This window comes from Phaenicophaeus curvirostris, chromosome 1 (assembly GCF_032191515.1).
Source record: "Phaenicophaeus curvirostris isolate KB17595 chromosome 1, BPBGC_Pcur_1.0, whole genome shotgun sequence".
Classification (NCBI taxonomy): domain Eukaryota; kingdom Metazoa; phylum Chordata; class Aves; order Cuculiformes; family Cuculidae; genus Phaenicophaeus; species Phaenicophaeus curvirostris.
This window is the reverse complement of record NC_091392.1, coordinates 88,673,092-88,698,289: the sequence shown is the minus strand read 5'-3', so window position 1 is coordinate 88,698,289 and position 25,198 is coordinate 88,673,092. Positions and strand designations below refer to the sequence as shown.

Genomic DNA, 25,198 nt, shown 5'->3' with positions numbered 1-25,198 from the left:
AGTGAATCAGTGTTTTGGGGTCCTCTGTACACAGGATGAGTGCTAATTAATTCTTATTTAAGACTTGTGATGTCTTATTCCTAAACAGGAATAGTGATTCTGCTTTGAATTAACATTCTGGTTTTATTCAGATTAATCTACTGTAATGGATGGAAGTAGGAAATTCATAATAACAGGCTATTACATTTGCTTAATTTTACCTGCTTTGAATCACCAGTCATCAAAGAACACTTTATTTCTATGTGGCAATCTAAATTATTTGCAGATATCTTCCCTATGCTCTTGCTGGATTTAACATCATTTAAAGTGGCTGACCATTCATGACCACATCATTTGAAGTGGCCATTCAAATGCATGATTTAATATGCACTTGCACATAATGCTGTTCCTTATGTAAATATCTAGCCAAGAGTGAGTTGGTAAATCTACAATCAAATATATATTTAAAAATGAGTTTTCAGCCATTGTTTGAGTGTTCAAGGCCAGTATGTGCATCTTTTTATACTTATTCAGTATGCATGCAGTAATACTTGAGCTTACCAATATTTGCAGAAAGCAAACATGGAAGGTGTGTGGCCGCAGTCAAACTGATAGTCTCTTTAAAATGTTAATGAATATAGATTTTTTTCTAAACTCCCATTCCAGTATGATATCAGCCTTCCAGTCACAAACATGAACAGCTGGGTATTTGTCCCCTGAGCCATACAAGAAAGAAATGCAAGAAAGATTAAATAGGCCTTCTTGTCCTTCTCTCTGAGGATGCTGGGTTGTGTTCTGCAATACACAGTATAGCACAATATCCAGAATTGTAAGAAGCTGCTTTCTCCTTGAAGAATATCCCACAAAGGAGCATCATCACAGCACAAAAGTTCCCACAGACAGTAAATATTCCCTGACAGAAAGCCTATGTTCTTTTTACAGTCTTCATCTTATCGCTTAGTCTTTTCATGGGCTTAACGACATTTGCCATGTCTCAACCCTTCTCCCAGTTATCCCTCAGAAAACACAGCAGTGGTGGTTGCTGGCATGGCTGCAATGGTTTGGTCATTTGCGAAAGAGGGAGGCCTACCAAACATCTGCCACTCCAGTACTCTTCCAGCCTGGGGCCATATCCTTTTTCAGCTTCATCGGCCCCCTTCTCCCACAAGTCATCCCCTTGGCTTTCAGAGGTCATCTCTTATCGTTTCTGTGATCGAAGACTGGCATAATAGTGTGTGGTGTCAGGCTGCCAAAAATAAATCAAATTGGCTCCTAGCCAGCGTCATGGGTTGGCTTGTTGCCGTGGCATGCTTGGCTGTGACTACCATGAGGCGTGTTGACCATGCTACATTTGGGTGGTGATATTCATCTGCCTTGAATTTTACTACAATGTCTTCATTGTGTTATCTGTGGATATCTTCCCTGGTGCAAACACAACCCAAAGGAAAAGACGTTTTACTTGTATCCAGAAGGGATTTTTGCCTTCATCTAAGGACAGGACAAAAAAAAAAGACAGGAAGAAGGGAAAGGCATAACTAACTAGATAAAGAGAACTGCACAATTTTCAGTGCTTAATATTTAATATTTCTGGAGTTGGACAGAGGCTTGGTGATTCTTCATACCAGTTGCTAATTCTCTGAGAACCCTCATCTCTCTTTGTTATTCAGTTCCACATACCCTACCCGTCTATTGGTAACGGATTAGGAAATAGCTTCAAACAACAGTCATGTAGCTAATATTAGGTGATCTGGGATCTCAGGTGTTCCCAGTTGTACAGTGGGGTAGTTTCTAAGCAATTCTCAACGTACCAAAACCGTGTAGAAAAAGTAGATGGATTCTGACTTGGGTAAGCCATGAAATAAGTCATGGGGCTTTGTTCAGTGGCAATGAGGGATTGATGTAAGAAGGATAATCTCTTAGTTTTCTTCACTTTTTTTGGTGAGTGACTTGCATGCCAAGAAGGCGTCCTCAGCTGAGCATCTTGCCAAGATTATGTTTATAGGCTTTCTTGTTATGATCCAGCTTTTGCCTCTTTGGTGTTGGTATTATGTTTACAGAGGCTCCCTTGGATGCCAAGATATTCAAGAAGACAAAATTCAAAAGTGGTAGGAGGGAATTTATACATTACTTATGGATGAGGAAGTGAGACTTATTCTAATCTCGGCTGCTTTGGCTTAAATACAGAGATTGTCCATCAAAGTCACTGTAAAAAGCCTACATTAGCGCAGCTTTAAAGCAAGATCAGTGTCCAGTGCAGCAGACTATAGAGGAAGATGAGCTACTGTGTGCCTTACGGGGGCGGGAGAGGAGGTGAATGTCACACAATGTTAGATTCTTTTTATATTTTCCCAGGTTTTTGAGTCTAGCCTCCAAATCTGGCTAGCTCTCACATCAAAAGCACTCTCTGATTGTCAGGTAAGTATACAACAAAGCACGGAAATGTGAAAGAGTAAATTGTGCCTAAGGAAACAAATGGATCTTCTTTTGTTGGGGAATGAAGAATGCTTTCTCTGGCTTGATGAAACAGCTTTACAATGGAGCAGTTTCACAGCTGAAATGAAAAATCAGCCAGATGACAATTGCTTTGCATGTAAGCGGGCCAGCAGTTCCCCCAAGGCCCTATATCCTGCAAGCAAGGAGCGCTGGGAGGCACCATCTCTTCTACACTTCCACAGAGGGAGCAAGTCCCCACAGATCCTTTTTCATCATTTAGAGTTCAATCAGTTCTTTGTTGTCAGTTCAATCTGTGTATTGATGGAAGGACAATACTTGCTGCACCTAGGGAGCACTGGCTATATAAAGAATTGGAGAAGGGGACTGTCTATTGTCATGTACCAGCTAGAAAGTACAGCCTGCGCTATACAAGAGGATTGCAGTTGTATAACTGAAATTTTAGTCTTGGCTCATGGGTCTTGGCATGAGGCAGAACATCCTCGCTACCATTCCTGTTTTATGGGAGCTTATCTTTGCTGCTACACCTGGCAGCTGAGGAAAGCAATGCAAGTAGTCTTCCCATGACTGCCCCAGAGGGAACAACTCTAGGCAAGCGTGCCAGCATTTTCTTGTCTGTAGTACTACTCAGGCAACAAAGTAAGAACATAAATGTAATTTAGGTCACCAGAAACATGCTGAAAGATGTCAAAGTGTGTGCCTAGTCCTAAATTGCTCTGAAATTTTTAATCTTTTCATTGTATCTACATGGGTATAAGCACGAAATTTATATTTCGCAAACTGCTTTGGATTGCTGCAAATATCATGGTGAGGGAAGTGGAAAGTCACAGTCTTCCAGAGAACAGAAAACCTAAACAATACCTACTACAGGTGCAGGATTTCCTCCCTCTTACTGTGAATTGCTGTCTCTGGTCCTATGTGTGCCTGAGTTCTATTGTTTTCTAATAAGATGCAGCTTGCCCCACATAGGTGGGAACTGTGCTGGTGGGCTAGGGGTGAAGCAGAAACTGGTCTCATTTAATGAAATCTTAGGTGGCACCAAGCATATTTACCAGTGACAAGGTGTGGGCTGACTCTGGAAAAGGCCTCTTAAGGAGAGCAGGTTAACCACTGTTTTGCACCAAGAAGGTACCAGCTCTTTTTAAACCTAGGATAGAAGGGTATGGACACTCAAGGCTGGTTAACTGGTTTATTTTGTGAAGAATGGAAATTATAGGAAGGGTAACAGCAATCTTTCATCCTTTCTGATGCTGGGAACCGCAGCTGTTGCAGTATTGGCCGAGTCCTTGTTGATCATGGCAGCCTCCCTCTTCACATCTTTACAGCATTCTTCCAACTGAACAAAGCTAACGGTCTTGAACCTGTACAATACTGAACTTTCTAGATGATATTCCAGATGATATTTGCTGAGGGTGTTGCGCTCTTGCACATCTCCATAGGAAGGAGCTCTTACAAGCAGTACGTACAGGTGGCATTGTTTAAGGTCGCGCATACTAATGTGCTCTTATGGTATAGTGATCACTTATGCTAATGCACAGCTCTGTACAGCCATACGGATGGTTAAACTGCCATACTGATGGTTAAACTCCACCTAGATTTTGCTCTAAATCTCAGTTCCCTCACTATAGTGTTCTCCACAGTGGTCTTCTAGAACTGCACTCAGATAGTCTTTAGAAAATGCTCTGAAATCCCCAAAAGGGAGGAAGGCTTTCAGCCATTAATAATGAAATTTTCTTCTGAGAAGGGCGCAGATAGCAGACCAGTGGACAAAATATACAGACGGACAATGAAATTAAGTGGCAGCTGTTTGCTCTACTTGCCAGAATGCTCTGCGCCACCACCAATGTAATCTCTTTATACCAGGATCAAGTAGGCCAAAGTTTTCAGATAGATATAAGCTTGCAGAGTATCAGCTGGGATTTACAGCTCTAAGGAGCAGCACTTTAAAGGCAGCAGAACTGACTGTGGTACAGATGACTACTATGTGCAGAGGAAAGGGATTGGGGAAGCTCACCAGGTCCGTGTGATCAGATTAGATAGACACTTCTTGAGAGCTGTGTAATAGGTGCATTAATACTGGGTTATCAGTGGCAGTGCAGTGACTGCTTCCAATCTCTGTAGTGACTCCATGGACTCCAGCAAGGTGAAGTTGTACTCCCAAGGGCCCGTGCAAATAACAGGTAATTGCCAAGCCAGGTCAGACTTATCATCCATTTATTGTACTTGGCACAGTGGCTAGCGCCAAATTCTGCTATGGGCAGAATGGGGGTAAGTTGCCTTTCTGCTACTAGGACTCATTCCTGTCATCTGCTGCCTAGGATTTGGCTTAATGGTTAAAGCATGTTTATCTCTTTTGATACTAACTATAACTGTGGCATTATATGGCATTTATATAAATGTACAATATCCAATTGACTGTCAACAGCTTCTTGAACTCAAACCAATTATACAATAGCCAGAAAGTTCAGCAACAAATTGGCCACCATTGCCTTAAATATCTTTCTGTACTTGTGTTATATCACAGAAAGAGCAAAAGCTTCTGATTACCCTACTTTATGCCTTTGCTTGTAGTATATAGCATCATATAATATGCACAAATGCCCAGAGGGCATAGTACCCTAGCTCTTGTTGCTGATCTCTTTCCTGAGGAAAACAGAAGAAATTATTTCAATTGTTATAATATGAAATTATTTCCATGCTTTTTAGCATCTCTGTTGCTTTTCTCTGCTCTTCCTTTAATTCTGCAAATGTCCTTTATGAGGTAGGGTGACAAACACTGTACACATTAGTCCAGAAAAGGCTGTATTTGTATATACATATTTCTAGAAAGACAATATTTCTTCTGATTTGCTCCTGATCCCAGTCCTTAGGCACACTGACACATTTGCTTTTTGAAGATATCTGCCCAGTGAGCACTGATGACTGCATTGACATCTAGGTCTATTGTGAGCTGGGAGTTCTCCTCTTTGTAAAGGCACTATGCAAATATTTTATTCAGCCATATGATGGTCTGTGAGATTGGGCAGGGGCCAAGAGAACCAAGGAAAATATAGGCAGTGACAGGAGGCTTACAAATTAAACCAGTGACATTGGCTCAGTGGGATAGGTTCCATCTCCAGTTCTGGATCTCCATTAGAAAAGTGAAAGACCAGCTTATGAAAGGTCAATTTGAACAGGTCTCTAGCCACAATATATTTCCAAAGTCTATGTTCATGCTGCAAGCTTAACTTAAAGGAAGGCTTCCTCATTTCCCGTCTTTCCTCTCTGTTGGTATTGAATGTGTTTCAGGCAGAAAATAAAGGAGATATCTAATGATAATGCATGGCAAAACCTGAGTGATGGGAGAGTGCTGCTGTTGTGTGCTTAGTTGTTCTCTAAAGGAGAGTCTGGTCTGGTTCTGCGCACTACTAGAACTGCAACTTTCTGCTTAGTTCTTATTCCCTGCTAAAGGCACCCTTTGCATATCATAGAATCATAGTATAACCAGGTTGGAAGAGACCCACCAGACCATCGAGTCCAACCATTCCTATCAAACACTAAACCATGCCCCTTAGCACCTCATCCACCCATGCCTTAAACACCTCCAGGGAAGGTGAATCAACCACCTCCCTGGGTAGCCTGTTCCAGTGCCCAATGACCCTTTCTGTGAAAAATTTTTTCCTAATGTCCAGCCTAAACCTCCCCTGGTGGAGCTTGAGGCCATTCCCTCTTGTCCTGTCCCCTGTCACTTGGGAGAAGAGGCCAGCATCCTCCTCTCTGCAACCTCCTTTCAGGTAGTTATAGAGAGCAATGAGGTCTCCCCTCAGCCTCCTCTTCTCCAGGCTAAACAACCCCAGCTCTCTCAGCTGTTCCTCGTAAGGCCTCTTCTCCAGCCCCCTCCCCAGCTTTGTTGCTCTTCTCTGGACTCGCTCCAGAGCCTCAACATCCTTCTTGTGGTGAGGGGCCCAGAACTGAACACAGTATTCGAGGAGCGGTCTCACCAGTGCCAAGTACAGAGGGAGAATAACCTCCCTGGACCTGCTGTCACGCCATTTCTGATACAAGCCAAGATGCCATTGGCCTTCTTGGCCACCTGGGCACACTGCTGGCTCCTTTAGCTACAATGGCCTATGCCATATAAAGAGCTTTGGCTTTATCATCACCGAATGTGAATGTGATCTTTGGAAAAGTGTCTTTTTTCATTCTGTGTCCTTAGTTAGATTATTGTCATCATGGGACTCTGGGACAGGGCTGAAAATATCAGCTGAGGTCCTGCCAGCTAGGAGCCCATGTTGGACACTCACCTTTTGCAGGGCTGCAGAGTAATCTGGAAAAGAACTGTGGAAACCTGGTCAGGACTCAGAGATGTAAAGGAAAATGCTCTTCTCCTAGTGACAGGAAAAGTGAGACTAAAAGCTTCATGTAAATAAGTCTTAGATAAAGGTCATAGGGTCCCAATTATCTAGTGTTCAAAGGACCACACTCTTCCCAGCTGTACCTTGAGGCAATAGCAATTGAATCCTCTTTTCATTATGAAAATAAGCAGAAGGTGGAAGACACTGTTCAACCTCTCCATCTTCCTTCGGCATAACACAGTAATTGGGAATGCTAGTAATGATAACCAGGCATTACCTATAACCTACAGGGCTTAATGGAAAATAAAATCTCTGCCATTTGGAAGAGCATCCAAATCCCAATGCTAAAACAGTGCAGTTCTGCAGAAACATAGCTCACAATGCATCACACGTACAAGGAAAGAGATTGGAAGACAGGAGAGAGCTGTTTCTGGCCTGCAGGAGAATTCCCCAGTGCTGCTGACTTGGGCAGAACCATCTTAGCAGCACTAAGCACATATTTCAAAGACCTTACAGGATCACATTTTGAAGCAATGGAAGATGGAATAAAGTAAAAGTAATTTAAGTTGAGGTGGTGGAAAGTACTTTTAAAAACCCCTTGAAAGCTTTGGGGCCCCATTGATTTGGAAATGACACAAACATCTAAAAGGAGGTGTGGTCCATAACTGCCTAGTATTTTGATGAGTATAGGACTCCATACATTCACTGGGAGTGGGCTTAGAAATGAAAGAGTATGTAGTCCAGCTTAGACATCTTGTGTTACCTACCCCAGAATTTGTCTTCCAAGCTCCCTTTCTTCTTCCCTCCTTCCTCCTATCTTTTACGGCCTTTTTGGAGGCAGTGCTCACCACTTGTGGCTGCAGCTCCATGGCTCAAATCTAAGCCTCACTGACTTATGTAAATCTAGGATTTCACCTGTGATTTCAGCATCAGTCTTTGAAGCAACTCAGAGTAATCTTCAGTCATCAGTGCCGAAACAAGCCGCTGCAGACTAAGTCCTGTGCTGGCGCCTGCCCCACTGCACTTCAGAAAGATGTGCAAGTTGAAGGAATGTGTGGTCTTAATCTTAGATCTGCTTACAAATGGTCTGTATGTTTCTTCCCCTGGGAGGGACTCAGTGCAATATTGTAATATTGGTCTTCTGCTTTGCCTTATGGTCAGAAGGGATGGAAATTCCCTGCATTCACAGGGTCAGTCAGAGGGCTGTTGTGAGGTTATCTTCAGTAAGGCTGCTACAATTTATACGAGAAGCAATTCTGTCTGGCCCTTGGTCTGTATTCACAGTCTGTTATTCAACTGGTACACCAGGGATCCAGATGGTGAAAGCATGGTGAGAGGAAGTAGCTTCTCTATTGCCAAACAGTGAGCAGGCAGGACTGTCACCCAGATCTCCTAATCCTGTATCATACCTGCTTAGTCCTGCACCTGTCCCACGGGAGGGCTCTAGTATTCAGCATGGACATTTAGGATGCTGCAGGTTTCCACGTCAGTGGGACTGGTGGGTGTTTAAGAGATCCCCCAGCAGTGTAAACTGTTCTGGCACGTGCCTTCATCTTTGGGCTTGAAAGTACTCTTTGGACAAAACTGTCCCAGCACTACTGCCAAGCCTTTGCTGGAGGAATTATCAGTGTGGCAAACATGGTGTGAGGGACAGGGACTGAACCTGACCTCTTGTCCATGACAGCCTCTCCCGAAGATAGCTGAGTCCCAGCAGGGAGGCAGGGGGAAGAAATGCACAGCATTGCTCTTGAGAAGAACAGCAGACTTTGATCTCAAGAGGTACTAACATGGCACTAATTCACTGCACTCAATAAAGAGACACAAAATAAGAAATAAAACATTTATTTGTGCCTCAAGATAAAAACCTTCTTCAGAGTTGATGCCAAATGACGATGAGCAAGATCAATGGATTTGCTGATTTTCACATCAGAGAACAAGGGGAAAATTCCAGCTGTTCCTAACTGATGTGGCATGCAAATACTTCTTGTCCTCATTTGTAGCAGAATGCACACATACACCTTTTTTCACCAAACAAAGGGGTCAAGCCTAGTAGCAGTTCAATCCATCTCCATGCAGGGTTTGAGTCAGGTTGCTCAAAGCATCATCCAGCCTGGCCTTGAAAACTTCCAGGGACAGGGCATCCATGACTTCTCTGGGCAACCTGTGCTAGTGTCTCACCACCCTAACAGTAAACAATTTCTTCCTAATATGTAATCTAAATCTCTCCTCTTTCAGCTTAAAACAATTACCCTCCACTACACTCCCTGATAAAGAGCCCCTCCCCATCTTTCCTGTAGGTCCCTTTAAGTAGTGGGATGCTGCTATAAGGTCTTCCCAGAGCTTTCTCTTTAGGCTAAACAAGCCCAAAACTCTCAGCTTGTCCTTGTATGAGACGTGCTCCAGCTCTCTGATCATCTTCATGGCCCTCCTCTGGACTTGCTCGAACAGGTCCATGTCCTTCTTGTGCTGAGGACTCCAGAACTGAATGTAGTGTTCTTGGTGAGGTCTTACAAGAGCGGGGCAGAGGCCGGAGAATCACTTCCCTCGACCTGCTAGCCACACTTCTTTTGATGCAGCCAGGATTTGATTGGCTTTCTGGGCTGCAAGCACACATTGCCTGCTCACGTTAAGCTTCTTAGCCACCAGCACTCCTAAGTCTCTTCAGGGCCACTTTCAATCCATTCTCTAACTAGCCTTTATTTCTGCTTCAGATTGTCCCAACCCAGGTGCAGCACCTTCCACTTGGCTTTGTTGAAATTCATGAGGTTTGCATAGGCCCAACTCTCAAGCTTATCAAGGTCTCTCTGGATGGCATCCCTTCCCTCCAGCATGTTGAATGTGCTACACAGCTCAGTGTCACCTGTAAACATGGTGAGGGTGCCCTCAATGCCATTGTCCACGTCTGCAACAAAAATGTTAAGCAACAATGGTCTCAATACCAACTCCTGCAGAATACCACTTGTCACTGGTCTCCCCACGAACACTGAGCTGTGTACCACAACTCTTTGAGTGTGAACATGCAACCAATTCCTTATCCACTGAGTGGGCCATCCATCAAATCCATGTCTCTCCAATTTAGAGACAAGAACGACATGCAGGACAGTGTTGAATGCTTTTGCACTAGTCTAGGTAGATTAGTCAGTTACTCTTCCTTTACCCACCAACAATATATACCAGTCATAGAAGGCCACCAAATCTGCATTTGCCCCTAGTGAAACCATGTTGGCTTTCACCAATCACTTCCATCTTTCTTTAAAGAACCTTTTAACTTGCCAAAACAAAACATAATGTACCAGTACCAGGAAAGATGGGATTTGCATATTAAAGCAGCGAAAGAAACCTTTGCCTGCTTTCAGAGTATGGGTCAGTACTCCCTGAATGGGACATTAGACAAGATGGTCCCATGCCTTACACCAGGAAGCTGAAATCCAGTGAGCTTTGCAAGAATCCACTGGGCTGCTGCATGAAGTTTCCAATAATCCCTTCTGCTGTAGCTGTTCCACTTTGTATAAATTATTTATTTGCTGCAGCCGGGATGTGGAGTTTGGTCTCTCCCATTCCAGATGAGTGCCCTCAACACTGATCTACAGTGTCTATGTTATCCTCTGGCCCAATGAATATTTAATGATTTATGGAAGTGGAACAGCTCCAGCAGGAGAGGAAGAATAAGGAAGATGTGTTCATTCATGTGGATATCACCTTACATTGCTCTGTGACCAGTAGGCAAGACCCAAGCCAAGGATCTATGCAGCAAATTAAATCAGCTGGAGGACCAGGGGAGGCAACATGAGCATGGGTTGCCATTTTCTACACCTCAGTGCAATTTCTGAGCAATTTCATAGCAGCTCAGGCTTGGTAGGTTCATGCTTCAGATAAGGCTCTCTTCTGTGACAGCTGTTGTCAAAATTGGTGCCCAAGACAAAAGTATGGGCTGCTTCATTTGGCCAAAAACTTAGAAACTCTGCAAATGGGAGCTGTGGTATCTCACAGCCTCTGTGGACTTGTGCAGAGCTAGGCTTAATAGGAGACTTTGGCTACACCTAAGATAGTGGAGCTAGTGCTGGGCCCCACAGCCAAGACAGGACCATCTTGAGCTGGCAATGTTAGGAAGGGGACAGCCACAGCAGTACTGAAATATTCTTATTGTTAAAAGCCAATTAAACCAAGATGGCTACTGTGGGACAACTGTACCAGTTTGCTTGGTGCAGTGCTCAGAAAGTTCGAAGACTAGAAAGTTACTCCTGACTGGGAGAAGGTTGGGTGGGTGCTGGTTTTATTTAAAAAACACCCCAAAACCACAAAATGAAACAAAGCAAAACAAAAGCTCCCAGATTTGAATTAAAATCAGAATTACTGATGTTAGTTGCTGCCACCTTCACCGGAAGGACTGCCACTGGCAACAAGAGCATTTGTGTAAAGTTCTCTGGGCAGCTCCCTTCTTCTTTCCCGTTGTGCAGGTTGGCTCTCTGAAAACATCTGTGCCAGGCGCAGGGCTGCCCTACACAATTCTTTCCCCTAAGGCTGAGCACTTACCAGGCAAGCATCACCATACCCCACCACACAGGGATTTCTTGGGCAGAAGAGGCCACTATGTAGTCCTGCTTTAAGTCAAGCTGAGGCTTTTCACCTCCCACTCTTAGGGCTTTTTCATGAACAACCAAAGGATAAGGCAATAGACTGAGGACTGGGGAAAGTGTCCAGCTGCCCACCTTGTTTTACAGGACAGCTCCCGTGACTCTTGATCTTTCAATCCCTGGAGGGCTGTGATTAAGCAGTGCCAGAGAGAGGATTTTGGGTGGAGGGTAGTGTTGACCTGAACCAACAGTACCACCTCATGTTGTCTTAAAGCGAGGATTTCCCCACAGGTGCTCAGAGAACAAAATACCTCTTCCTATGTCTGTGCTGTCGTAACACATGTGATGACCTCCTCCTGTTGAAATGAAAAGCAAAGGCTCCCAGGAGCTTCAGTGGTAACATCGTTAAGCCTGAACTGCTGTCTAGAGAGCAGTGGCTGTTTTTCAGTGCCCATTCTGCAGAAAACACAATGGGATCCTACATGTGTGCACATGAGCTGTACATATGGGTAATGTTAGTAACGTCTTTGATGCAAAGAGCTGGTGGTGTTGATGTTGCTACTGCTGGGGACAGTTATCCACAAGATGGCTGTGGAAGGCCTGACAACAGGCACTTAATTCATTTTAGTATCCAATTTGCAGAACCTTGGTGTGTGATGATAGACAGAAATAAACTAATGATCTCTAAATGGAATTTCTCCTTCATTTAAACACAAAATGGGAGGATGGCAAAGGGAAGAAAAAGAGACATTTTATATCCTCTCCTTGATTGCAATTCCCTGCCTTCAGCTAGATCAATATCATTTCTGCTGGAGATGAAGGCTGGCTCTGGTTTCCATGGCAATTTGGTTGTTGGAGGCTTGCAGGCTCCATGAATCCCCAATTTATCAGCCTTCTAGGCTTTAATAACGGAGACTAGCAGTCAGGCAGCTTATGAATGGCACATGTCTTTTGGACTGGGGGAAGGGAGACAGGAGCGTGGTTCGTAGTAAGAGCTGCAGCAATTTGTTTTCCTGACACCGACAGCTGAAGGGGGAGGAGTGCAAGGGGAGGAGCAGTACATTAATTCTGGATGGACTGAAGGAATTTCTAGACCATTTTGCTGCAATACGGAAGATTTCCTCATCTGGCCTCTTTTCCCTGGCCAACTCACAGCCAGTCCTTCATGATGAGGTGAGAGGTGTAGATGGAGAACACAAACGCTCTAGCACTCTACATATTTCCTTCCTTTCCTTAACCCTCTTTATCTCAGGATCAGCAGTGCGTGAATGCCAGCAGTCTGCCACAGTTTTGGGTCCATTGTTATCCCCCTACTGATCCTACCATGACTGCCAAACTGATCAGCAGAGCTGTAAGATGAGCAGACCTCTGAGTGACTGGTCTGTCTATCAAACTTCTGTCACTTGCTGTGCTCCTCTCTGTATATCTGCCAGGCCATCCCAAACCCAAGCCTCCATCCCCAAAGTGCCATAAGCTTCACTACTTAAATTAATTACTTTGCTAGAAATGTCCTGGCTGTACAGGAATCACTATCAGTCATTTCAATAAGGCTGCATTTTGCTCACTTGGCAGTGATCTACTCGGTGTGCTTCTGTTCCTCCTTATCTTTCCTATGATTTCTGTCCTGTGTTCTTACAGGGCAGCCACCCTAAAAAGCCTAAAGAATAAATGGATATGTCTTATCAAGACCTTGTTATTCTGTCCCCTCATATGACCTCTGTTTGTAAAGCATCCTCCAGAACTTAACCCAGCAAGGGGCAAAAGATGGATGACAAAAGAATACTGTTGCATGAGATGAGGACATCCTGTTTCCCAATGCTTATGCCAAGAGCAGCTGCCAACTGTTAGATTCCACAGCTGGAAGCGAGTAAAAGACCTCTATATTCAAGCTGTTCGAATCACAAGGTATTTAAGGAATTACAGAGAGTAGAATTTCTGGTCCACAGGACCTATGTGAAGTCAAGAGGAGCAGGGGAAGAGAGGAGTAAAGAACAACTTGGGGGTTATTTCTTCCTCAAGTGAAGCAATTAATGCTTTTTTTCTATCTAGCTTCCTGTGATAGTTGGCAGGGGGAAGATATTGCTGAGATTGCCATCCCCCCAGTTTTGGCCTTAAATTAGGACTCTGTGGAATTTCAGAAATCACTGGACCATGGCACCACACATGCTGTTATGTGCAGAATGGCTGGTTGAGATACTAGAATGAAGAGCCAAGGTGACTAAGCTTCTTGGGTACGCAACAGGTTTTTGTGTGACCACAGCCCAGTTCCTCATACTTCACTTACTCTAGAATGCAGATAAAAGTCTTTACTTTCTTCACTGGGATACCTCCAGGATTGTGAGTTTGTCCATCGTTGTGGTCTCTAAGACCAGATAAATACTTACATTACTGGTTGCCCGTAGTATTTTGGGAAGATCACAGTGGACACAGCTCTTGACATTCACGAAAGTTCATCATAAATGTATGTTCTGGATATTATGTCCTGTTTTATCTTAAATATCCAGTATAATCTGGATATTGTTAAGTAGTAGGTAATGACAGTGAGGCTGGTACCTTAGAACCTCTCATGAAGGGAATCTTCCTGCTACAGCGGGGCAAGTGGGCAACTAATTGAGAATGAGATCAGGTCTTATCCCCAGGTGATGGCTGGGGAGACCCTGCACAGGTCACTTCCCTGTGACTCACTTCTCCACTTTGCGGTCCCTGTCTGAAGACCATAGAGCCTTGATAGAGGTCTGTTGAGCTTTGATGCTGTTTGGCAGGAAGCCTCTCAGTACCAGTGTGAAGCATCTGTCTTCAAGGCATCCTCATTCCAGAAAGACTTCTTTACTTCCTTCTTGGCCACTATACCACACAGTCTCCCACTTCCCTACCACTCTCTGGTGCAACAAGGCATCCTCAAAGAAGCACTGTGACAGATTATGCTTCTGCCAGGTGGGAGCACCCTATCCTCCCTGGGGTTGTGTTTGCTTGTAGCCAGTGATGATGGTCAAGAGAGATGCATTGTGGAAAGATAATGCCTATCTCTCTCTCTGTCTGAAAACATAACCACTCTCACAGGCTTCTTCCAGTCCCAGCTGGATCGTGATTGCTCAGTTACAGGTACAGTACACAGGATGTTTGTGCGAAAAATGCTGGTAATAGGCAGGAATAAATGACCGGCCAGCAGTAGGGATGTCATTTGTCTCAGCCTTCAGTACTGGCTGTGCTTATGGGTGTGAGAGGGAAATGGCAGTGGAAGAAAGAAGCTCCTGTGTCATTCTCCAGGAAGAAAAATATTTTCAAATGTAGCTCTAACAAGGTTAGCACCTCACATTCACAAGGAACATCCTCCCTTTTCTCTCTCCATCTCTTTCCTCCACCACTCCCATTTCTCTTGAGACCTCACTGCTCCCTCCATCAGCCAAAGTTGGGGAGTTTCCATGGTAACGTGGCAGCTGGTGTCTAGACACTGTGAAAGATGCTTTGCAACGAAGCTGAGAGCCTGATTCCCCTTGGTACTCCCTCCCCACTGTATGCACCCTGAGCATCTCTCACACACTCCTCCCCTTTCATCTACTCTGCACACGAATGCCAATGCAGGGTGGGATTTCCATGGTGGTGTTGGGGAAAGAAAGGCATGGGGTGGGAGGATGGAGAGGAGAAATCCCTAAGCCTCTGGCTCTTCAGCCTAACAAAGCGCAAAGGCAGCTGGGGTGACAGAACTGGGGCTGGCTTTCCTCAGAGGATTTTGCAGGATCAGGAGAAGAGGCAGCCATCCAAGCTTGGACCAGTGTCATCAGCCATGGGACTGCCAGAAGTTGCTTTTCTTCTCTGTCTGCTTGAGCAACTGAGGTTCGCATACATGATGCTGAAACAAAGATGAGATGGTCCAAGAATGGGAGGTCAAAACTACCATGTATTGTGGCTGTATTCACCTTTAGTTTTAACCTTAATGGGCTTCTTTGCCTGTTTCTTTCTGCTAGTTACTGGTCAAGTTCACTGGACCTCCTTTCTGCTACTTACAGTGGGGACATCTCTTCCTACCACCTTGTTGCAAGGTTTGCCAAGATGATACAGATTTCCCAGGTGCCATGTGCCTGCCAGCACCCCTAGAGGTCACTTAAACCAGGTGGTAACATGGGATTCACTGAGGGTTTGGGAGAAATCATGCAAGTCAGTCCCCTGAACCAGACAGAGCCACTCACTTGAAATATCCAACTCCTTCATTTCTCTGTGTTTTGCTGGGCCAGCAAAATTTTGCCAATTTTCAGAAGCAGCGAGTGGGGAGGGCGTAGGATTTTTGCACTGCATATTACGCATCATAGGGCTGACTGCAACGGGCTAACTTGGATCGGGAAGACAACTGTATAAGAAACAGCTCTGAACCTGAACTGCATCTCGTTTCAGCAGTCTCAGACCTACCATCATCTGCCTGGAACTGGCTTCTGGCTAGCTATAAGGACAGATGGATTGAGACAGATGAATCAAGCTGTGAAGCCTGAATCCAAACAAGGATCCAAATGTCATTAAAACTAGGAGAGGCTCAGGTCAGGGATTTTAAATAGGGCCTTCCAGTGCTCCTAACACTCCAAAAAATGTCTCTAAACAGAGTAATCTCTGGGGTAAACAAAGCGTACGTATAACAAGAAGTAAAACCTGGATTAATATTTGGGAGCAAAGAGGAGACCAGATGAAGCACAGGTTTTCAGTCCCATGTCTGACCAACTTTTGTCAGCAGAGGACAGAGGGAGAAAGGAGTAAGCATGCCGTATGCTAGAGAAAGAGCGGTGGCTGAGGAGATTTGGGCATTACTTTAACATGAAGACGTGGGAGCGTTGTAGCTGCATGATCAAGAGCAGCAATAGTTGCAAAATAGCAGCAAAAATCCCTGCATCTGTAGCAGAATCCCAGAATGTCTGTGCCATTTCTCTTCTCTTGGCATTGACTTCAGTAATTTAAAGATCTGCAATGGAATGGAGATGAAAAGCAAAACAAAACTCAAGCCACCAGCCACAAAAGAAATGATCAGCAAAGAGGTTACTGCTACTCTGGTCATAAGCTGATGTGTGTTCTGATTTAATTAATCTTGGCAAGTCAGACGTGAGCTGGGCAGGTCCCAAGAGACTGTGTTTTAGCCGGAAATCCACTCAACCTAATTTCACTAATGTAGGGCAGTAGAGAGACTTGGAGAGGAGCCTGCACGCTCAGCCATTAGAGTGCAACATAGGCAAAGGCTGCTGGAAGTACCACCATCCAGCAAAACTGCTTTGCATGCCTGCTTCAGCTTTACAGCAACCAGAGCTGTAAACAGCCCTGCTGTTCAACGTGTTTGCTCCCCAGCAGGGCTCACAGACATGATTCTCACCCTTTCCAGGAAACAAATGGAATGCTGAGGGGCAGGAGCTCTCTAAGACCCTATGTCAGCAAGGATATGTAGTTCATTTCCATATTGTTTCTCTTGCATGAGCAAGGCAGATTCCTGGCAGGTACCAGCTGGAGGTGTAGGTATGAAGCGCATCTCTGACATAGGACCTTCAGCTGGAAAGCAAACGCACTTCAGCCTCTCTCACCACACAACTCCATCGCTTTAGCAATTCTGCACTTGGAGATTAAAGTTTGTTTGAGGCTACCCAAAAGATTTCTCAACTTGGCTGCCACATCCAGGGTGGGAAATTGAAGTGAGATGGGTGGCAACTCAGCTCACAGATGCCTGCCTCTGTGGCAAAATTATCCTGTGTTACGGATGATTTGGACTGCAGTATAGCTTTTGAAAGACTGAAACAAAAGGCAAAGTTGCAAAACAAACTAAAATTTCAAAGCTATATCTGAGTGAGACCACATGGCTGGAGTAACCAGGAACAATGTGAGTGATGACTGACGTGCATTAAAACAACTGTGATGGTGATGACTGGAAGCACAAACTTGGTGGGGTTTTTTTGTTGGTTTTGTTATGTTTGTTTGGGTTTTTTATTAAGCTTTTTTACTTAGTCATTCCTGCTTTATCTTTTCCTGTTGTGTTTCCTCCTTGTGTGTACTTGTTGTGTTCTCATTTGTTTGTTTGGGCTCTTCTTTTGCTCTGTGTCTGGAATGCTCTAGAACAAGCGTGGATGTCTCCACCTCGGCTTGCTAAAGACATAGGTGTTTCCAGGCTGCAAATGCTTTTGTCCTAAAGTAAGAATCTAAACAGGTCAGGTTAATAGAGTCCTAGAAATGTCATGTTTGTTTCCACCAATTAACAAGGGAACAGAGGGTGAGAAGATGAGCTGGAGACATCTCCATAGATGCCTGGATTTAGGTGAGATGTCCATACTCCCCCACTTCCATTCTACCATTTCATGAACTCTGAAGCAGCACCTTGGTGCTCACGGCACCTTGGTGCTGCTTCACACCTGGTCTATCTCACTGCCTCCTGCTTGTTCTCTCCTTTGCCAGTGGACACAAAGGACACAGAGGATCTTATAGGAGGAGATCTCACAGTGTGGGTACATTCAGAAAGGGGGTAACTTTAGACAGTGGAAATTTGGCCACCCAGGATGACATGCTTTTGTTCCTCAAGCAGGGGACAGAATATTTTGCCTAAATGCTGTGAATTCTCCCCTGCTTTTTTTGTCACCTTTTACACCTATTCTGTCAAAGTGAATGCAAAATGCCAAGGCTGTGCAGTTCTGTTTGTATAATTGTATCTGTCTGCTACAAACCAACAAGTGTGACAGCCCACGGTTCAAGAAAGTGGGAAATCAAGCCTAGTATTTGGTAAAAGCAGTGTAAGAAGTATCCCCTCTGATCTATCAAATTCCCAGGGGAGCTAGCTAATAGATCCCCCAGGGATACCTTGCACTTCTTTGCTGGGATGTTGAAAACTAGGTTGGAGAAAACCCCAGAGAACACACTGCAGAAATACACTGCATCAGACAAACTGGTGAAAGGTGAGTCAAATAAACTATCTCATCTCTCCTCATGAATCAGAAACAGCTATTAACCGGCCCTGATGTCAGTAGGGTTGTGCTGCATTGCTCCTATTGCACAAAGAGAATTCTCTCCTTTATACTGATGTGGTTTAGCAGTGCCACAGCTTGAACTTCATTTTTTATGCTGAATTGTTTATCCTTTGTGATATTATGTCTTGCTGAACTTCATTACTGTGTAAAAACACCAGGTTGCTTCTTTTCCCTCATCCCAAAGATCAATGAAATGCTGCTAAAGCTGCTAGGAAATAGTATATAGCTTAGCAGGGAGCAGCAGTGCCTAGGGTATTTCCCCTTGTTACTTCAACAACATGCAAGAAAAAAGAGGGAGAGTGGCTGGCTGAACTTTGTGTGATAACTCTCATTCAGAAATGTTGACCTCTTCTTTCTACTTAGGACTTCTACACTCATGAAAAACTGCTCTAGTTTGCTATATGTTTAGTATTTGGTTTGTATGATTCTTCTCTGTTGACTTGAGTATGGAGTGAAGTGACTTTATATTCTTTATGCTGCTCTGTGATCTGGGAGTCAATCATGGCTATTTCAGCCATGGCAGAAATCAGAGCAGTCTTTGGGCTGCTACAGCACTGAGTAATCTGCTTACCATTAACTGCTTCCTAGAGAAGAGCAACAGCAACAGCAAGACACTCCTGTGCAATTCCTCTGCCAGCCAGGGATCTCTGGGCACCATGGATGCTCCCTGGAAGTTATGTTTGCCACTGGGTCGAGCCAACAGAAAACAAAACATGGCAGAAAATTGTGTTTCAACCTGCCTGCTTATCCTATAAGCAAGAACAGCATGGGAAACATTGTGAGCTCCCCCATGATACAGAGGTTGCCATCTCACCTACTTTGAGCGCAACTGGATTTCCTGCCCATGTCACTAGGACAACTGTCAAGTTCCTACTCCTGTAGGAGCAGGACTTTCAGTTGTTGATGTAACATTGACATCCGTGTGACTTATCAGTGTGTCTTGGCCAAGGCACTCAGTATCACAGCAGGAATGCAGGACCTCCCAGTGTCCATCCCTCTGCTTACTGTATTATAGGCCCTTCTGCTGCACTGCCCTGAGGAGGCTATGGAGCCTTCTGCCTAAAATCTGTATTAAAATCTTCAATAGGAAGGCACAGGAAGTTTTAAACATAATGAAATACAGTCTCTGGGGCTTATGCTCTGAAGCTGCGCTGCATATCCTTGATGCTCTTTCATTCATCTTGCACTTACGTGCAGAAAAAAATCTGCCTTACTAGGATCTATCAGAACCTTATAGCAACGCATGCTTTGCTGATGGTTACCATTAATCATTTGGCTCGAATTTAAGAGTAGATGGTCATGCATTGGAGTTCTGCTCTCAGCTCCATAATTAAACTTGTTTCCTGCTATGAATGCCTTGGGTAAGAGAAGGATTAAAAGGAGTCCTCTGTCTCCTCAGTGGAGTTTGATCAAGTCATTCAGGAAAATTAATAAAACCAGGGAAAGTTGGCCTAGTTTCCCTTCTAACAATACTTGCTTCCTGTTCTAATCAGTAGCCTTTTTTGTCTTTGGTTCATGGTTGTAGCTGTAGCAGACATAGAAGGAATCCTCAAACAGCACTCTGTCTAGTCATTCAGTATTAAGGGAAAGAAAGTTCTCAGATGTTTTTGCTGATGGGGGAGTTGCAGGGGTTCAGGCTGTGGTACTGGGCCATGAGGTTGTTCTGACAGACTTTTTCCTTTTTAGAAAATCAACAGTCAGAGTTTATTAAGACAAAAAGTATTTGAAGGTCCAGAAGGAAAACCTTTAATAGGGACGATTCAGGATTGGAAGTTACACACATCTTAAAGGTGATCTGTATGGAAATGGTGCCTAGAAACATATCTAAAAGCTAGGCTAAAGAGCTGAGGGGGAGAGGGAAGCAGGGATGCAGCACCTACTGCCAGTGTTAGAAGCAAATACAAGTCTGCCATCTGATGGCATCAAATGGACCAGGCCAAAATGCATGAACTGTCAGTAAGAAAAGTTTCATATCCCAATTAGCATTCTCACTAATGCTTAACCTGGGTGTGAGGATGCTAATCCTCACAAACTAAACATTGGCATGTGAACATCTGCATTGTTAAGCTGGCAGCACGGGCTATGGTTTGACCTTTGAATACGCCAACTAGCTTTAACCCAGACAGCTCTCAGACACAGACATCCTGTTCTTGAGAGTTAGAGAATTTAGCCATATGGACATGAGTTGTGTGGTGCCAGCTGGCCTCAGGGCCACAGAGAAGTCCCTGGCCCATTTTGTTTGCTGGTATAACATAATCTGGTAGCCCAGCAGAGAAGCCAGTAACTGTCCAGGGACCCCACAGTCCTCTCTGAATGGCCACCGGAGATAGAGTGATGCTACAGAGGTATGAGGTATGTGACAAAACAATTTTGTGGTCTGTCGCATGCCACCCAGCACTTGTTTGTTTATTTTCCCTGTTTTTTAAACCAAATCTAGAGTGATACTGCTTGCTTGGCCTCTCCATGGTCTGTGTGTATGTGTGTGTGGGAGGAAAAGACTCTGAGGAATGGGGAGAGATGATGATGGAGTAGATCAGCCACTACAGAGCACCAAGAATCTTGTGCATTATTCAACCTTGCAGCCCTGCAGCTCTGGATGAACCATCGCTATCACCAGTAAAAAGCAATCCACATGGTTCATAGACCTCATCAGGGCTTCTGAAATAGGCCCAGGAACATGTTAGTGTACTCTAGTCTAAAGATGTTAAGAACAGGTCAGCAGGAACTTGGATTCTATTAAATCCATCCTGCTGCAATGAGAGGGGCGTAGTCATGGTGTCTTGGGCTGGATGAAACCAGCAGCAAGATCACTTCAGCTTGAGGAGCACTCCTTTCATTTACCTTGTCCCTCCTGGCTGCCTTTGCCTTCCCTTTGTTTCTGATCCCCTGTCTAGTTCATTGTTGTGGGACTAGTCCTATCATTTGCTTTAACTTCTCCTGTGAATAATGTTCCAGAAGAAGTTGTCTGATTGATAGGCAGATCCAGCCTCCAGTTACAGTCATCACTCCCACCAGGGCAGCTCTGCCTTCAAAAGTAAAGCCCAGAAAACTGGAGAGACATGACAACCTCCCAGATGAAGGCTCTTGTTCTTGAAGGCTTAGAGACATTTCTCTGGATCTCCATTCAGTGTAAGGGAAATTTGAGTTACAGGTTATAAGATTTTCCTCTCTGGGTCTTGCAAGCTTCGATCTGCTGGAGGGTAGAGAAGCTCTGCAAAGGAATCTGGACAGGCTGGACCGCTGGGCTGAGACCAATGGCATGAGGTTTAACAAGGCAAAATGCCGGGTCCTGCACTTGGGGCACAACAACCCTGTGCAGTGCTACAGACTAGGAGAAGTCTGTCTAGAAAGCTGCCTGGAGGAGAGGGACCTGGGTGTGTTGGTTGACAACCGACTGAATATGAGCCAGCAGTGTGCCCAGGTGGCCAAGAAGGCCAATGGCATCTTGGCTTGTATCAGAAACGGCGTGACCAGCAGGTCCAGGGAGGTTATCCTCCCTCTGTACTCGGCACTGGTGAGACCGCTCCTCGAATACTGTGTTCAGTTCTGGGCCCCTCACCACAAGAAGGATGTTGAGGCTCTGGAGTGAGTCCAGAGAAGAGCAACGAAGCTGGTGAGGGGGCTGGAGAACAGGCCTTATGAGGAACGGCTGAGAGAGCTGGGGTTGTTTATCCTGGAGAAGAGGAGGCTGAGGGGTGACCTCATTGCTCTCTACAACTACCTGAAAGGAGGTTGTGGAGAGGAGGGTGCTGGCCTCTTCTCCCAAGTGACAGGGGACAGGACAAGAGGGAATGGCCTCAAGCTCCGCCAGGGGAGGTTTAGGCTGGACATTAGGAAAAAATTCTTTACAGAAAGGGTCATTGGGCACTGCCAGAGGCTGCCCAGGGTGGTGGTTGATTCACCTTCCCTGGAGGTGTTTAAGGCATGGGTGGACGAGGTGCTAGGGATATGGTTTAGTGTTTGATAGGAATGGTTGGACTCGATGATCCGGTGGGTCTCTTCCAACCTGGTTATTCTGTGATTCTGTGATTCTGTGTGACTGTGCGTAGAATTTTCTTTTTGTGACCTCTTTAAGTCTTGGCTGGGAGGATACACAGTGGTAGCTAGGAGGTAGCAACTCAGCAGTGGTTGGCACAGTCGGTATGTTCAATAAAGGGTAATACAGGTGTCTGATACAGCTGGTAAGCAATGAGTGCACCTGATGAAAAGAGTGGCTGTTGCCTGCCACAGCAGCAGCAAGCTATGCAGCTACTTCCAGTTGCATATGCTTTCTGATGGGTCTGGAGGCGTTTCGAGAGAGATACACATTTTGCTGCCAAGTTGAACCCTGGCATATTCTTTTCATGCTGCAGAAGTGCCTTAGACACCTGTGTCACTTTGGGGAGAGAGAAGCTTGAAGCCATGCAGTCCATCATGCAATGGCTGTGTGCATGTGCAGGATGCTCTACATCATGCCTGACTAACCCTGGATCATCTCTTTCCTCACTAGATGCTGTAGAAGAAACCAAACCTACTGAAAGTGCCCAGCAGGAAGAGGTGAAAGAAGAAGAGAGCAAGGCGGACCAAGAAAATGCCTGAACATTAAGAAATTACTCCCCCTTGCCCCTCCCTCCCTCCCCCTATCCTCTATCCTTCCTTCCCACCCCAATCTCAATCTTCCCCCTTCCTGCTCACATCTGTGAGCCTGTCCATCCCTCTCCCATTCCCACTTAAACCCTTTTTCTCTCTGTGTGGCAAACATTTAAAGAAAAAAAAAAAAAGCAGGAAAAATCCCAGTCAAACAGTGTGGCTTAAACATTTCTTTGTTTCTTGGTGTTGTTATGGCGAGTTTTTTGGTAATGATGATCCAATCATTTTGGGAAAATTCTTGCACTGTATCAGAGTTCTTTGACCTGGCGCGTGCGTGTGTCTGTCTGCCCACCGCGAGCGTGCTCTCTCTCTCTCTCTCTCCTCTCTCTCTTCTCCAAGTGTGTGTGTGTGCAATGTTACATTCATCTGAGGAGTCCAGACTTACTGAGTGAGTTAAAAGAAAAGAGGGAGAAAAAATACTTTTCTTCCTTTTTCAATGTGATGGAATGAACGAAAGAAAAAAAAAGACCAAACCCAACAAACAAATGAATGAAAAACTATACTAAACCCCAGTTTGTTTTCAGAACTAAAACAGCAACAACAAAATGTGCCAATTAGCATAATTCTTGGCTCCAGGCTCCTTTTTCAAACTGAACAATAATTATAATAAATGAGAATAATGATCATTAATACCACTGTGTCGCATTTCTATGCTGCCGTACATCCTGCTGGCTTGTGGGACACTTCTTGTGTAGCCTGGCTGTGCTCCTCAGCCACCAGTCAGTGACTGACCATACTGCCTGACACTGCTGAGGGCATTTTTAAGTGTAGCAAGGTTGAATATTTAGTGAGGTGTTACCACCAACTAATATAAATAATGAAAGCAGCTAAGTCAGTTTTAGGAAAGAACAAAATAAAACTAGCAGCCCTCTAGGATATCTGTAGGCTCTGAACTGGAGAAGCATGGTGACCTTGGAGGGATGAGCCTGCAGCCCTATGGGTCCCAGCACAAGGACCAGCTTTGGTCCATGCTGAATGTCTTACCCCCACTGAGATCCACACTGAGGTCCATGAGGGGACAGAATCCCAGGGCCTGAACTTCCCCTGGCAGAAAGGTGATGCTCGCCTCACTGGACCAGGGTTGGAGAAGTTGTTGAGTAATGTAGTGTGCCCCTCCAAAAATGTTCTGTTTGGCAAAATAAATTGGGCCAGTGCATTGAGTAAATAGGCATGTGGGCAGGGCAAAGTCTGGTAGCATAAAAGCCAGTTGAGAGTACTTTGAGAAATCTCTCATTCCTTGTCCCTGGCAAAACCCAGGTTGGAACACCCACCTCTAATGAGGGCCAAGGCTTTTAGCCGTTGTTTATGGCCTTCCCCCACAGCCAGCAAAAAGCGTGGCACGTGCTTGGAGTAGTGGACAGAGCATTACCTTATCAATCACCACTGCTACTTTCCATGGGGTGTTGGATGTTCCCTGATGTGTGCCAACTGCGCACCCACTAGACTCAGCCTGTCCCAGTGGAGGACTGACAGATGCCTGGCCCTGAGGCTGAACAGCTGTCAGGGTCTGCTTCTCAGTTGATGATCTGTAAGAGTGAACAGTTAAAATGTATTACGTAAAAACTGGGCTTTAATAAAAACCTAGTTATTGCTCTTTCACTGCCCCAGTTATCGTCACGTGCTTTCCCACCAGCTTCTGCATGGTTTCCTGGCCATGTTGACAATGACAGCCAGTGTACACTGCAGAATTGCGATATTATGCTGCAGGGCCACAGTTAAATTGGGCTTACAGCAATAAACCAAAAATACGGGCCCGCTGACAGTCCCAAAAGTCCCTTGGTGGCTGATGCTTGGTATGACAGCCCCATGGACTTCAGAGGGCTGACTGGGCCTCCCTGCCCTAGTCCTTTGTTCTCCTCCATCTCTTTGTTGGAAATAGGGAGAAAAGATGAACAGGGTCTCCTCAGAGATGATTGGTTTGAATGTAGACGGCTCACTGGAAATGCCAACAAAATGCGCCAGGATTCCTTTCCATGTGCTTCCTGGAGCTGTGCAAAAATAAGAGAGAGAGTGGGAGAATTTTTTAAAAGAGAGGGAAAGAGAGAGTGGGAGAGAGCTTGGACAGAGATTTTTAAAAACAGGGATTAGAGAGATGGGGGGGAAGACTTTTGAGTGGATAGGTGGATGATAGGGAGAGAGGGGAGTATAGCTAGAGTAAGAAAGATTAGAGTGAAAAGATGAGAGAGAGACAGGAAGAAATTAGACAATATGGAGCAATAGATGACTGATAGAGATAGTGAAACGTAGCTAG

General features: G+C 44.9%; 1 protein-coding gene across 1 annotated transcript in view; it reads left to right on the top strand.

Annotated features, from left to right (window-relative positions):
- The window catches only part of GAP43 (growth associated protein 43), a 58,584-nt gene extending 34,777 nt beyond the window's left edge, over positions 1-23,807 (top strand). Inside the window, exon 3 of the mRNA XM_069867344.1 lies at positions 22,808-23,807. Coding sequence (XP_069723445.1) covers positions 22,808-22,896 — 89 coding nt within the window. The 3' untranslated portion in view covers positions 22,897-23,807. The remainder of the gene's footprint in view (positions 1-22,807) is intronic.
- The last annotated feature ends 1,391 nt before the right edge of the window (positions 23,808-25,198 follow it).